The sequence below is a fragment of the Sander vitreus genome, chromosome 8 (genome assembly GCF_031162955.1).
Source record: "Sander vitreus isolate 19-12246 chromosome 8, sanVit1, whole genome shotgun sequence".
NCBI classification, from domain to species: domain Eukaryota; kingdom Metazoa; phylum Chordata; class Actinopteri; order Perciformes; family Percidae; genus Sander; species Sander vitreus.
Window position 1 is genome coordinate 7,335,192 of NC_135862.1, and position 16,446 is coordinate 7,351,637.

General features: G+C 38.0%; 1 protein-coding gene across 1 annotated transcript in view; it reads right to left on the reverse strand.

The window, feature by feature from the left end:
• Nucleotides 1-872: 872 nt before the first annotated feature.
• Nucleotides 873-16,446, reverse strand: part of swap70b (switching B cell complex subunit SWAP70b) — a 39,042-nt gene continuing 23,468 nt past the window's right edge. Inside the window, exons 8-12 of the mRNA XM_078256548.1 lie at nucleotides 11,669-11,776; nucleotides 9,818-9,984; nucleotides 7,621-7,819; nucleotides 6,590-6,686; nucleotides 873-3,888 (exon numbers count right to left, since the gene is read on the reverse strand). Of these exons, the coding sequence (XP_078112674.1) occupies nucleotides 3,770-3,888; nucleotides 6,590-6,686; nucleotides 7,621-7,819; nucleotides 9,818-9,984; nucleotides 11,669-11,776 (690 nt within the window). The 3' untranslated portion in view covers nucleotides 873-3,769. The remainder of the gene's footprint in view (nucleotides 3,889-6,589; nucleotides 6,687-7,620; nucleotides 7,820-9,817; nucleotides 9,985-11,668; nucleotides 11,777-16,446) is intronic.

Sequence of the window (16,446 nt, forward strand, 5' to 3'; positions counted from 1 at the left end):
GTCTTTGTAGTGTATTCAATTGAATATAGGTTGAAAAAGATTTGCAAATCATTGTATACTGTTTTTATTTACGTTTTACACAATGTCCAAACTTCATTGGAATTAGGGTTTGTAAGTCTAAACAATAAAACTGAAAAATGGCCATCACAATTTTCTCAGAGCCCAATGTGATGTCTTCATTTCGCTTGTTATGGCCAGAACAAAGATATTCAAATCCTCACATTTGATGTTTTGACTTCATAAATAATTTAAACAATTAATTGTTTATAAAGAAAACATTTCAGGGTGTTCATTCTAAGTATATCTAACACTTGCGGTCTCTCTGTGATTGGCAGGAATGTTTCATTCTGTCTTTTTTAAATTTCCCTACATGCACCAGATCTTGAACCTTATCAACGAGACATTAGAAAAACAGGATGACAATTGAGCTACACATTATTACAATTATAAGACCGCACATGACCCTAAATATGTCCCTACATAACTCGACAGAAGACAGTGACCAGCTTTATTTTGGAAAATGTAAGGTCTAGACAGTGAAGTCATGGAAATTAAGTCCTCATTTCTCTATAACTATTCTGTCCCCAGATCAGTTAACACATTAATTACTGTTTGAAAGTAAGTGTGGCTCCCCATGCATCCGTTATTAGCCATCAGAGATACTGAACTTCTCTTGCCACTTTCTGTAGTGGTTTGGTGTTGGTGGCACTGTAGCACCCTCTGGTGAACGTAAGAGATTAAGGCAACTGCAGCTGGCCCTGGATTTGTTCAGTAGCCATGGCTGGTTGTGCTGTACCGTTTGTGTAATATTTTAAATTTCTGCTGTGTTTTGTCTGTGACAAATATTTATTTAAAGACAAATACAGTCAATAGTTATTTTGAGATGTGTTTTATTCCATAGTTCAGTCTTTAGCTTTGTACATATATAAAAAACAAAACATATAGAAATCATAATTTTCACTCATGACAGTACCAAAGGCACTGATGAGTACAGTACATCAACAGTATAAATGTTAGCAGTTAGCATTCTTGTTTGGAGTGAGACTTTGGCTAAACGCTCTATTTCTGAAAGTGTTTACAAGCCTGTTCTTGTACGTTATTTTAGAACTATATTGCATATAACTGTTAAATATTGACTTTAAATTGGACATGTCATCCCCAGGTGCTACTCATGCTGCCCTCATACAGTGTAACTTTAGTAAGGATAACAAAAACAATTGTTAAAATATTTACAAAAATCCCTTATACTTTCATGTAAAAATGGTCCCAAAGAGTTAGGAGGGAAAAAAAGGTCAGAAGAAAGAGCAATTTGTAGCCATTTCAGTAACTGATGCTTTTAAAATAATATTACAACTTCATTGGTGCGGTCCAACAGCCCTCAACGTTACAACACTGTGAACCTAAAACACACTCAAACAATTTACGTTGGACAGGGGCGACTGATCAAAAGTAGTGCATTTCATAGATACAAACAAATCGACAGTCAGGACAAAGTAAAAGAAAATGTTAAAAAGGTAAGGGTGTGCACTGTTTTCCACTCATGACTTTTAGCAAGCTGCACATCCTAAAGGCAGGGCTGGTAATATTGAAAAGCTAGCAAGCTTTGAAAGAAGCATCTCCTCGGGGCTCTGATCCCCACACACAGACGTGCTAGAGCACCGTTGCGTTGCTGCTTCAGATCAGAGCGGGGAAAGGGCCACAGTTACTTCATGTCTCATTCACGGGTAAGCAAACACCTAATATCATACCAAATGTTTAAAAGAAACATGACTACAGTTATCAATGCAGCGACGACGCGCATTGAACTCAGGCTCATACACAGGAGGGGTAGAGTATGCGCACGGAGTCATTTCATTGGTTCTTTCCAAGCTGACTGCGAGACAGTGATTGGTGGGCGTTTTTACAAGATTACAGCAGGTACAGAGGACAGATCTTTTTTGCTCCTTTTCAGAGCCCTTAAGTTATTTATTGCTGTCAGGGTGTAAAGTCCATTTCAAACAATATATAAAAGTGTAGATTGGAAATAGTTACCAACCCTGCCTTTAAAGTCAACAGATTTTATATGTATATTGTTTAGCTTAGGATTTTAGCCATGGTCAGCGCTTACATAATTGACAGTGTCCACTGTTAGACTGTGAAGTACTAAGAGACTTGTAACTTCAATAGTGAGCTGGGTGTTGATCATACAGGAGAAATTAGATCAATCAATCAACATTTTTTTTTTTTTATTTATATATATATATATATATATAGCACTTTACAGAAATCAGCAGGTATCCAAAGTGCTTTACATCAGGAACCAAGAATAAAACAACATATCGTACAATAAAAAGATTGAAACATAGAAAACCGTAAAATCTGAAAAGGTTACATAGAAACAGGAGGAGGAGAGGGAAAATGTCACACCACTACTACGTATTAAAAGCCATTCTAAACAAGTTTTGAGTTTGGATCTAAAAAGAGCTACATCTGTAATAGTGTGAATATCAGGGGGTAACTTGTTCCAGAGTCTCGGGGCAGATCACCACACCGTTTATACCTTGAGCTTGGGACTTCTAAAACCAGTTGATTTTAACAAATACTCCGGGGCCATGCCATTTACGGCCTTGAAAACAAACAATAAAATCTTAAAATTGATTCTAAAACGCACAGTGAGCCAATGTAGGGTGTAGAGAACGGGAGTGATGTGTGCACGTCTAGATGCATTTCTTAAAAAGTGAGCAGCAGCATTTTGCACAAGTTGAAGTTGTGAGATGGAGGTTTGATTCAGACCAACATAAAGAGCATTACAGTAATCCAACCTTGAACTAATAAAAGCATGAATCACCTTTTCTAGCTCGTGCCTGTTAAGGAAGGGCTTAACTTTAGCCAGGAGACGAAGCTGGAAAAAGCTCATTCTAACAACATTACTGATCTGCTTGTCAAATTTCATGCTGCTATCAAATGTAACCCCCAACTTTTTGACAGCTGGCTTAGTGTATGAAGCCAGAGCTCCCAAACTCAAAGCTGGACCGTTTGGTATGCATGAAGTACTGAAGATATTACACTCAGTTTTATCTTCATTCAAAATAAAGTTATGTGAAAGCCACAACTTAACATTACAATTAATTTGCAGATAGATGGAGTCGTCTTTCAAAATTCATCCAGTTCCTTTACATTTTATTGGATTGTTATGCTAGGAATTAGCACTAGGTAAATGTTGGATCAACGTTCAGTAGCCCAAATTATTGTAATATACTTTATCTGTGGTGGTTGCACAATATTAAGCTTTACAATATTGAGCTTCTACCTTCAACACATTTTATATCCTGTCCCATCCACCATTTTGGAAAGAAAACTCCCCAGTCATTGGACTTTAAACACACTACCAATCTACATTTTTAGCTGCTCAATTATACAAGACCAGGGACTAACATGGCAATCAATACATTTAACAACAAAGCTAGCCTATTATTATTCCAGCATCTTTTTTCTGGTGTTATCACTTCTTCATGTAGTACATTTGTTGGATCCCTGCTAGAATTAGTGAACTTAATCCTCATAATGTGAAAATGTGACTTGAGTTTCTGTTCTGCTCATTTAATCGATAGTGGCCTACGATAACAGACTTGTTCAAATGCATAAAGGTCATTGATTACTTAATGCCTCCAAATCCTAAAATGCCTTCCAGTCACTAGATGTTGTATCACAGACAGTATGTCCCAGCAGCCCTCTCTTGTCTGCTCTTCTGAGTTGTAAACATGTTTAAGGTTCAGGGCGTACAAGGGCTCTACTGGGCCTGGGTCGTCTGATTCTTCATCTCCTGCCATTTCTTCTGCCTCAGACTGAGCTCTGCGTCAGAAAAGGCTGCTGGGCCCCAGTTGGTGATCAGCTGCTGACCCTTGGAACCTGGAGTTCAAAAATCAAGAGACTTTTCACCATAGGGGTAGGAATATTTCATTCAAGGTGGACTATAACCTTCACTTGTTCACCCTATGTGCAATTTTTTGTCACTATAATGCATTATAAACGGCAAGTCAAAGCAACAATCATTAAGTAACTAATGTAACTGTGTCCTGTCTGTTGCGTGGCAGCAATGCAACTAGGTAATCATGGCCCTCGCTGTAAGAAAACTTTTTTTTTTTTTTTAACTTGGAAAAATCTTTTTAAGTTCAGCAAGTCTTTTTTTATTATTATTTTTGGGGATTTTTTATACCTTAAACTCATTCTATTTTAATGTGAGATTAGTTTGTTAATTAATTTCTCTAGTTGCTCCCATCCCTTTAAATAGGTCAGGCTCTTAATCATTAAACCAGATTTAAATACAAAAGTGAGCGCTATAATGTTGAAGTCATTCATTAATGCTTCAGTTAATTTGTTTTATATTTAATGTTATCTTAAACTGCACTTTTAGGTTTCAACTGTGCATGATTTAACTTATATCAGATGAAAAGTGTGTGGCCATTTTAAATTCTTAAACCTTGTTTTACTAAAAAAAGACCGATATGGACATTTTGTCTATTAAAGTCGTTATTTTACTTTGTAGTAAACAACATTTTTAATATGAAGCCTACAGCCAAAGGTATCTGTGGAATTTAGATATCTCATTATGTTTTCTCCCTCCCTTTTGTTTGGCTGTAGCAGACTGTACATAGTTGGCTGAGAGAGTATGACAAGAATCTCCAGTTGTTTCTCCTCTACTACATTTACTAATGAACTCTATTGGGAAATTAGTAGGACAAAGGCACCATTACATTTATTCATGGCAGGAATTCACAGCTTTGGGGGAAAAAACAATTGAAGCTGATATGCATGTGTTGCTCTGAATACTCTCTTTGAAGTGTGTCACAAAAAAAAAAAAAAAATCTACTTTTAATAGTAACACCTTCAGCACTAAAGGAAACATTACACGAGTGGACTGTACCTAAAGATCTAGTCGAAGTTGAAAAAAGTAACCACTTTTTCAATTATTTTGCTATGTTTCCAACAATTAACGGTGCAGTAACAGTCAGATAATGTTAGAATTTGTCAAAATGACACTCGTGGCCAAAGTCCTCCATATCTGTTATTTTCAGTGTGAGCTAGTGTAACACTTAGCAAGCAACTGGCAAACCTCAATAGCAGTGCAATGATTATTAAAGTGTAGATACTCTTTAATAAAAAAAAAAAACTCAAGACAACACTGTTGTCCTACACGGTAATACTGAACTCAAAGGCCTCACAGCCACTAGGGCTGGGTTTAAAAAAAATTATTTTCCAATTTACAATCCATTGTAAGAATCCATATGTAATGCTAGCTTGTTGGGAAGGGGGTTAAATAACCCTCCAAAGTTAGGCTACATTTTGGTGAGGGAAAAACTGGCATGGCCATTTTCAAAGGGGTCCCTCTGTCATCTCAAGATATCTGAATGAAATGTCACTCAATACTCACTGACTGTAGAGCTGCACTTTATTGTGTGTTCATGTTAAATAAAAAGTACATTAATTTAACTGCTTTGGGGTCAGTTAGCCAAGTTCTTGGCACTTGGTCATTATTAGTTATTTGAGCCGGATGTTTTTTGTTAGTAGTGTTTGGTTTGTTGTTTGATTGAATATCTTTCATGGTTTAGTAACTCATCCGCAAGTCTGAAACTAATGCTAAGATAAATAGCAGTGGTTGCAATATAATGGATCTACTGGCTTTGCTGCTGTTGCTGCTGCTTTGATTACACACATGGAGTGGTTGAGCTGGCTGAGCGTGGTGGTAAAGCTACTCCTGAACTCCTGTGGTGTATGTAACACATCTATTCTATCCAATAGAAGTATCAGGTTCAAATCCTGGTGGGAGTTTCTGGCTTTAACGCTTTTAGCCAATGGTGCTACCTTAGGTCCTTTGAGGAGTACTTTAGTGAGCGCGTCGAAATCCTAGCTACAGTTTTAGCCATAAACAGTGTTTCATCCCCTGGCTGCGCCTTGACAATCGGTGACAAGGGACAACCCTGGTGGAGCCCAACATCCCTGGAAAGTGTTTGGTCTTGTGCCTTATAAGGTGGGACAAGACATGTTGAATCTCTTTCTGTACATTTAACTTTGTGCTGCTGCAGTGTTTCCCCTAGGTTGACAGCTTTGGGGCAGCAGGTAAAAAAAAAAATACTAGCCACTAAGAAGGGCTAGGCGATATGGAGAAAATCAAATATCATGATATTCTTGACTAAATACCTCTATCAATACCGCAACGATATTGTAGTGTTGACTATTGGTGCTTTCACAAAATATTTACACAACGAGATTATGGATAAATAATCATTAGTAATGTGGATATAATGACTAAGTGGGTAAAGGCAAATAATAGAACAGTTACAATAGTCTGGTCAGTTCAGAAAATGACATCATTTTACTGTAATTCAGCCTTTAAAACCAGGAAAAGACAACACTAATGCCATATTACAATATTACGATATCCAAAATCTAAGACGATATCTAGTCTCATATCACGATATCGATATAATATCGATATATTGCCCAGCTCTACCACAAATAGTATCAAAAATTGGGTTAAAAGTGTAACACTCTAATTGGTCCACACAAAGATGGAAGTACAAGCTAACAGTGGTTAGTGTGTTGCCATTACCTGGTTGAATGAGCCGTAACATGCCCTCGTGTTCAGCCACCTTGTGCTTCCAGGTTTTGGTATTGTTGGTTGCGTCTTCCAGCTTCTTCATCACCGTCTGGCTCACACAAGAAAACACAGACAAAGTTATTAACAGGTAATACAAATAAATACAAGGGGAGTCCACTTTGGAAACCTTAACGATTGAAGAACAGCACTTGTTGTAATACTGCATCAACAAATAACATAATTAATATTATAAATAGCTGCCTCCCATCCAGCAGTCATAACGTGACACCATGTGGTAAAGACAGGTACTATGTAACTAAGAACTGATTTATTTTTTTTTTTTTTAAGTAAATGGACAGATATTAAGTCATAATGTCATGTCATAAAGCATTACTTTGCTTTACCTTGAACAGTTAATTATTTACAGTGAAAAAGTTGTTTCTGTGGATACCTGTTCACTGTTACAAACAGGTATACAGTGTTGGAACACATTATTGTTCATTAGAGCTGTATGTCATCAATAAGTAGTCAAATTAGTATTACAATAAAAACCTTTTTATAACTGTAGAACCTTAAACAAAAGCACACAAAACAATCATTTAGTAATATGCCTTGCAATTGTTTTTGTAATGGATTTGTTATTTAAGGAAAGAATACAGAAATATTTGGCATTACTTTTTTTTCTTCACTTATATATGATCATTGTACCATGTGTTCTTTTACCTGATTTTGTTATAAAACAGTTCAAACTTGAGTTCATTTTGAGATTTGGGAGCGCTCCTTTAACCAACAATGGCAATTTCTCAGCATTTATTTATTATGTATTTACTTAAATGACTATTTGTTAAAATAATTGATAGATTAATGGATAGTGAAAATAGTTATGTGCAACTCCACTCGCTTTTTTTCCTGCAGATTTCTACTGAGCAATACTGTTATCTAATTTACTGAAAATTGATTTAGAAAACAACCACATGACTCCTGCGAATCATTGGCTACTGCTGGTCCCTGCACCACCACCACTATGACTGCTCTCAGCTGACCTGGTACTGTTCCAGCGCCCCCTGCCTCTCTTGCTCCAGCTGCTCCAGTTGTTTCATTGCAGCCTGCAGGGCGCTCTCTTTGGCCAGACGCGCTTTCTCCAGCTCCTGTTTCTCAGCCTCCGTCTCCGAGATGGCACGCTGCTGCCGCAGGTGGAACTCCTCCAACTCTATCCTCTTTGTGGCCTCCTCCTCCAGTAACCTGCTCAGCAAAGACATTAAACATAAAGTAAGTAAGTTAGTAAAGACTAAAATTATTCTGTATAAAGGCTTCTCATTTCTAGCTGGTGTGAGCCCTGCATTAATGCTAAATGCTAAATTGCATACATATGTTTTCCTCCTTTTTCCCCTGACAGAGAACAACATTTTTGATTTCATGTTAAATACATTCTAAGCCGCAACACAATCGCAACATTTTTGCAGTTCCCACCATCATATACATACTGATTGTATATTTAACTCAGCTTTTGAAAACATCAAACTTTTACAGTCTAGAGACATTTAAAATATAGAATGTATCAGATAATGTCAACCCTAATATCTAAATCTAAAATGTGTCAAAGAGGATGTAGCAAAAGTTTCCTTAGTCCACGTCATAAAATAAAGCGACTAATGTACATCAACAGTAAGGTGGAGGTGGTTGTGGCATGTCAGTGTGTCAGCAGGTGGTGCTATAGTGCAATTATTGACTGATTTTAAGATTAGGTTCAAGTAAATGTGACTACAGATTTGATTTCTGGATAAACGTAATTTGCATTTTTTATATTCTTTATCAAACACGCTTTTTATAAAAGGCAGCCAAAGATTTTAATGGACCAAAATGTAAGTTCAAGTTGGATGACAGTGAATACCTTACTAGGAAAGAAATGTTGCTAAACTATTTGCTACATCTCGACACACAAGTAACTCAAATTAGCCCTTAGCCTAAAAATGGTGATGACAGGCACACTACTGGTTAGTCAAACGTGAGGCGGAACGTAAATGTCAGCAAAGAGGAAGGAAGGACGGGGGGTAGAGAGAGAAGTTGAATGTCTGGTGATGTGTGAGACTCATTTAAAAAAAAGGGAGCAGACTTTTATAGGTTTCATGTCAACTAGGCAGTGAATATGAAGTAAAAATATCTGCAGTGGAGACCTTTGATAAGCCGATAACAGAAGGTGACTAGCAGCTTGATACATCTGCAAAATGTGATATTTATCATGTCATGGATGCGTGCAATTGTTCATGCTTGTGTACTAACAACATTTTAGAAAGACTGTTGGGCAGTGATGCATCTTCTTGTGGCCATACTGGTTGGTTATGTTTTTTAAGTGTTCAATGAGGGTATTTCAACATATAAGATTTTAATCTGAAAGTGTTTGTTATGATGCATAGAGTTTAATTTTAGCTTATTATTAGTAGGTTTATAAATAGAGTGAAGGCAGGTTTTGAGGTGGCAGGCGTGATATTGATTCTCTATCGGCTGATACTCAAACAGCAGCAGGTGGTGTTGATGCTGTGATGAACTTCATTCAATATTTTCACAGCAACAAAAAATGTGTGTCTTAGTCTGTATAGTTTCCCAGGCTGTCTGTAGACATGGTATTTTGTTAGCTTGCTGCATAAGAGTTGTGTGCCGAGTTGAAATGGAGTGAAAAACACGTGCATCCCGGCTCAAACTGGCACTGTCCCGGTCTGTTTTTTGGAGCACACCAAGAGGGCACATTTTGCCACAATTAAATAAATATGTTTTTATCAGGTGTGAAAGGCAAAACAATAGTTGTGGCATCACCAAAGTCACTCTTGTGGTCAGATTTAATCAAACCATTAAGAGCAGAGCTGTTTTCTGTCCTTTATGATTTAGTTTGGATTCTGTTTCGGCTTTTGAACACCTGGTTTGCACAGTTGCATAGTTAGTTTGCTCTGTCGCTAGTATTTTACATATTTACATTAATATAAGTTGCTTTGTTATAGTAACCTGCTGGTTTCTGGAAAGCTAACAACCACATAAAACAACTACTCAGGTTTACATGTTTGACTTTTCTTAAGCTACTAACTCTGTGTGCCCTAGGTAGAGACTAAGATTTTCAGAGTTTAATATGCAACAGTACTGATTTGACTTAGACCAATTTAACCTCAATTTTCCTTAGTTGCTGAATACATTTGTGCACAGCTACTTCAACAGACCTTCAGTATATGATGATACATTTCTCCCACTGACCGTGCCTGCAGCCTCCGGACGGCCTCCTCGTCCTGTCTGGCGTGCCTCTCGTCCTCCAGAGCGTCCTCCAGTTGATGGTACATGTCCTCCAGCTCCTGAACCCGCTGCAGGTACTGCTCCAGCTCAGTGGACTTCTGGGCCACCTGCTCCTCCATCTGCTGCCGTACCTGTTGAACCAGGAAAAATACAGAGAAATACTTTATCTGGAGGTCAGTATCAACACACCTGGTGGTCCTAAAGGTATACTCAGGACTTGCTTCTTACCCTTAAAGTAGTCTCGCTTTGCCAGACCCTCCTCCAACGCACGCTGGAGGAGAGTCTGGCTACTCCACCCAGCATTCGGGGATGGGAGGAAAACGTGCTCTGGTTTATTGGCATTTCTTTAAACCAATCACAATCACAGAAAAGCCGCGGTGCTGCGGCAAAATGGGCTCGGAAGGAACTTGTTTTGGTGGAACATGTACGTTTAAAAGTTGTTTTAGTCGTGCAACAGAAAACTCAGATTGGACAGATAGTCTAGCTAGCTGTCTGGATTTACCCTGCAGAGATCTCAAGAAAGGTTAACCATAGTCCTCATAACTCGACCAGAGTTTAAAATGCCAACACAAAGGAAGCCCAATGCAACGGATATCTGGCCTAAATAAGTGAAATCCAGCAGATTTTCCGGTGGCAACGGAGCAATCCCGGAAGTGGAACGTCAAGGATATAGACTACCCTTGAAGTGACTATTTCAGCCCAGTATATGTCACGTGTTCCATGCTAACTCTTTAGCAGTGTGATAGTGGGTGTAAAGTACACACATAATATACTAAAGAATACTTTCCTGTAATTAATGGGCATCTCACTTGAATCTAGAATTATTTTCTGCTAAGGTGTTCATGAATTAGCTCAGAGATGAACATAAACATTATCATCAAATTCACAGTTTTAGATATTTATCAAGCAAAAATGTCAACATTGGCTACTTCCAGATTTTAAAAAGTGAGGATTTGCTGGGGTTTTTTTTTCATTTTATTTCACTGTAAATTGAATATTTTTGGGTTTCGACCTATCAATCTTGAGAAATTGTAATGGCCATTTTTCACAATTTTCTGAAATGTTAATTAGCAAATGAATTGCTAATGAAAATCACTTGTTTTAGCTTTATGGTGAATGATTTTAGGATGTGTGTTTTTTAAAATGCTAACTCTTAAAATGTAGAGATATTGAGGTGAAGTTATACACAGTCTGTTCAACCCTATCAAAGTTAGATTTAATGTGCATTAGCTACACATGTTGAGGCTTAGTTGTATTGTACATAGGCTTAGATATATATGTTGTATACCCATAAAGTCACTGAAGGACGATAAACATCATCTGCTGGTACACCACTTCCACGCTGTGCACTGAGCATGTCAAGATGTCATCACCAGAGGCAGTGAAGCACGGTATAGATGCCTTTTTGGTGGTTACATTTACCAAAACGTACCTTTTAGTAACAAGTACATGTCTCCAATTACAATCAAATGGCAGAGCCTGTCAATAATAGCTACATGGAAACATCTTAACCATATACTACTACTACTACCACATACTACTACTACTACTACTACTACTACTACGTGTAGTGAGGACATCAACACAACTCAGAATAACTTGTCTGCTGTTTCAGCTTCACCCTGAGCTGTACATCTTAACTTCAAGTCTATTTCAAGTTGTTCTCCTGAGTATCTTTTTTACATTTCATTTAACCTGACACCGGTAGATAAATGTAAATATAAATAAAAAAAGAGGAAGCTGTATTAAAGTTGCTCTTGCTCCACCACTTGTTCTGACGTAATGGCCCAGTTGAATATGACAAGGAGTGCTTACCATTTGCTCTCTCTCCAGGTCGATCCTGTAGCGGTCCTGGAGTTCAGTTTGAGTCTCAAGACGCCTTCGTTCTTCTTCTGCTGCATTAGTCGCTGCCTCCTCCAGAGCCTGCCAAAAGAAAAACAAGTCAGATATTCCCAGTAGACAAAAGCACCTTCTCTGTTTCTTGTTGTTTTCACCCTTAAATTAATGTGCAATGTACATTTAACAGAAATCAAGAAGGCAAAACCTTATCAGGGGGGAATTACACTCAGCTTATTTTGGTTTGAAGGCTAAGCAGCAAGCTGTTGCCTACAGTATTGGATTACAGGAATTGAGAGTGAACATAGATAGTGCCCACTGCTAAAATGGTTCTTGCTAAGAAATGTAGATCGAAAAAATAAAACAGAAATTCAAAAAAGGTAAACTAACCGCAAATTCGGAACCGCTAAACCAACAAAATACATTAATGGACTGTATCACTTCGTCTTGTCTTAGTGACAGATTGGTTATGAATTGTGGTGGATCCTAGTTTAGTGTCTGTCGCAGGAAAACTGAGAAATTAAGAAGATTTCATTCCACTTTAAAGGGATTTCTGCAGAGTCAAAAATACACTAAAACTTTGGTCAGTGGTCACGAGCTGATATGAACTTAGTTTGTTTTTCTTAAGTTGTCGTCACCTCTTTTTTGGTCGTTTCTTCTGTCTCCTTGTTAAAATGAGAGAGACAAGAATGATGTTTGAGTAAAACAGGGAGTTAAGAAAATGCAGCTTTAGCAGACGTTTGTAGTCTCTGAGGCTTTTCATTGTCAACACTTTCACATTTTCCATTTTTATGCAGAAGTTAAAAACTTTGAAGCATGTCTCCGTTGTTTTGTACATTAAAGCAGATGTAACAGGAGAAATTAATCTTTAGGTTAATTGAGTTGTGCGGTGGGTGAGCACTTACCCCATGTTGACTTGTGTCACTTCGTTGCGACAGACTATACATTATATAGCAGCATAGTGTGAGAACCAGACTGCCTATTGTGTGTGTGTGTGTGTGTGTGTGTGTGTGTGTGTGTGTGTGTGTGTGTGGCCCAGGGAGCCCCTCTCTCTCTCTGTGGGGCCATACATGTGTGTTCATTGTGCATTCATGCAACCATTTATGTGAGACAGGATTTTCACCTCAATGGCAAATTGTTGTGCAATCATTGGAGAGCAGTGTCGTCCCACACAAAGACGGACTGTTGTTCCCCGTACTGTAGGTTACACAACTACGATGTGAACTAGTTTGACTGACTGTTGCTTCATTTCAATGTTTGCAGTGGTGGGTGACGTATTCAGATCCTTTACTTAAGTAAAAGTACTAATACCTCACTATAAAAACACTGTTACAAGTAAGAGTCTTGCATTGAAAATGTTACTGAAGGTACTGAAAAAGTACTTAATGCAGAAAAATGCTGTATTGTAGATATATTGTTGGGTAGTTTAATTTATAATAAAACATCGTATTTTATAAACTAAATGTCTTTTGTGTGCAAAAAATCTTAATTTGTAAAGTAACTAGTAACTAAAGCTGTCAGATTAATGTAGTGGAGTTAAAAGTACAATATTTTCCTTTGAAATGTAGTAGAGTAGAAGTAGAAAGTGGCATGAAAAAAACCTCAAGTAAAGTACAAGTACCTCAAATTTGTACTTAAGTACAGTACTTGAGTAAATGTACTTAGTTACATTCCACCACTGACTGTCACAACCATACTGATGGCTGCAACATGCCGAGTGCTGCACCATACTCAAAACCTCATTAACTGAAATTATTGTTAGTTTTTTTCAGTTCAGTTGAAGAAGACTTCTCTGACCCCGAGCTTTTGAAATGCTTAATTCAGCTTTTTGTAGTTACTATAAAGTTTCATTCTTAACAGAGGCTTTTGCCCAACAGTAACAACACAAAGTCATCAAACTAGTTCTTAATTTCCAATATTTCTTAAATTAGACATGTAATGCCCATCTTGATGTAGGCTGGTGGACTGAAACACCATGGTTTGTGGACATAATGTAAGCCCAGGGGCCAGATGTATAAATGATGCTCGCACACAAAATGCATACACCATTTCCCCACACAAACTGTTACTTATAAAAGCAGAATATGCAGTGAGTGTGTGCACACCTGAGGCAAACCTCAGACCAGGTCTACACATGGTAGACTTGAGTGAATAATAATTAAATATTAAATATAATAAAAAAATAATTGTATTGTGATCTGATCACTTTTTGTGATCACATTTACCGGTATCAATCTTTTATTGAAAGCATAATTTTATTTCCTGTATTGTAAAGCACTAAAGTTTGTTTTGATAACGTCGCTGTAAACTAAGTCATTGATTATGACATTTAGTAATGATGGTTGAGATGTTATTGCCAATGAGGGTTTACGGAACAGCTGTTCTTTCCAAGGATTGGTCTACAGATTACAGTAGTGGAGAAGGCACAAGTATTGATCTGGAAATGAGTCATTAAGGGCATCTACATCCATTTATGGCCAAATGTGGGAGAGTAGATGAGGCTTCTGTGTGTGTGCCCAGTTTCCCAATGACTCAGATTTATAAATGTGTGTATACATATGCGTATGTACAGCTTTTGTATTTTAGTCTACACGATTTTATGAATCTGACCTCAGGAGTTCTTCGTTCTATATCTGATAAACTATTGTGTTTGATTAACATCTCTCGGAACAAAAACAGAACATTATTATCTTTCTAAATATAGAATTTGTGGCAGATCTGTTGTATTGGATTACATTAAAGTGTGTAGTTGTACCCAATGAAGTGTCCAGGGGTTTCATTTATAAACGTGGCGTACACACAAAACGGGGCTGAAAATGTGCATACGCCACTTCCCACGCAAAGGTTGTGATTTATAAAAAACAAACTTGACGGGAAAATGTGCGGTCCCCCACGCAAACTCTGACCCATGCGTACGCACATTTTGGAGACAATGGGAATTGGCGACGCAGATGGTGAGGTGGTGAACTGAAGTCAGACTGCAGAAAGTAAATGGGAATAACGATTACTCGTAATATTTTCAAGTATTAATATGCCTCACGCACATTTTTTCACTCTATATCATCCACGTTACCACGAAGATTAAATCCAGCAGTGTTATTTGCGCTAGTACTTAGTGATACTTGTTCCATAAACACCTTCAACTCAAATCTTTAATAAAAATGTGTTCTTAATGTTTAATCGGCGCTGTCTCGCGGTCACATTGACCGCTACGGAGCACAGGGGGAGGAGATGGCCCGACTGCATGGAATACAGGATAGCATCAAATACCCTAGCATTAGATAACGGCAGAACACAGTGTAAATAACTAAATATCCTACTTTAATACTGTGCATATATCATCAAATGTCAAAGTCTGGAAATACAGCCGTTAAGCTCTCGCACAATCGTTACCCTTAATGTCCTCGTTATCAGTCCGAACTTTAATACTGTTCATAACAAAACCTGCATGAAGAAAAGTGTGTTTGCCTATTAGACTTTCTTTCGTCTTCAAATTGTATCTCGGGGTGGGAGGATACCACTAGTTGATGCTGTGTTGGCAAGGTGTTAACAATCACAAATTGTTGTAAACAAATACTGCGGTGACCCCGTGCGTAATGCTGCATGATGGCACTGCTGGCCCTGCAGGAGGACTAACCCCAATTGGAAGAATCAGGGGAGAAAGAGACTTCAGGGACCATGATGATGACCGGCTAATATGCCAATTTAGATTCCCTAAAGCTGAGCTCTTGGATCTATGTATTGAATTGGGTCCAGTAGGACAACGCGCCGGAACCGTGCCATCCCGGTCCATCCCGGTCCAAATACAGGTCCTCGCCACTCTGGAGGCAACCGGCTGTTTCCAGAGGGAAATGTCAGACAGCCAAGTGTTTTTTTTATTTTTTATAAATAATCTTCAACTTTATCAGTAAGGCTTGTTTGGATATAATATATAGTTCTGTGAAATCTTATTATATACACGTCTGGTATATCGAAGCTGTCCCTGAGTGACGTAATGCCTGCCGTTTTGGATGTATTATTAATACATGTAGTTATAGATCAGGTTCCCCTACACTGTGCAAGAACAGGCTGAAATTCTAATTCAATTTGCAGCAATTCCTGAACGTCTGAGAAGTTTTTTGCTTTTTCTCCGCCAGTCATCATGATTCGGTCCAACAACTGCCAGTGTCATTCATATACTGATCAGCATTCACGAGGTGCTTTGCATTGACTATTTATGGTTAAAAATGGGCGTGTACAGGGCGGGATAAGAGGCAGATTCAAGTACGCACACTTGTAAGTAATCTCTGATTTATAAACATTGCTTACAGGTGTGCGTACACACGGTTTTATAAATCTGACCTTTTTTTGGTGTATGCCATTTTGGGCTTTTGGGCGTACGTACGCTTATAGTAAGGATCCTACGCACAGTTTTATAAATGAGACCCCTGGAGGTGTTTATTACAGAAAAATAAACAGTACTTTGTATTTAAACTAATGTCATAACTTGTAACTAATTAGTAAAAAATGAATAACTGAATCGTAACAGTTAAAAATGTAAACGATACAGCATGTTTTAATTGACTGTATGACATCCTCACCTCCCGTTAACCTCACAGCCATTTACAGCGTTAACAGGAAGCAGCCATTCGTCATCGGTATTTGGGGAATCCACATAATCACAACCAGTCAGTCAGCAGTGTCAATAGACAGACGTGTGAACCAGGTTTAGGGAGATTTACAGGACAATCATGTTTAATGGAGACTAATGTCCCTCT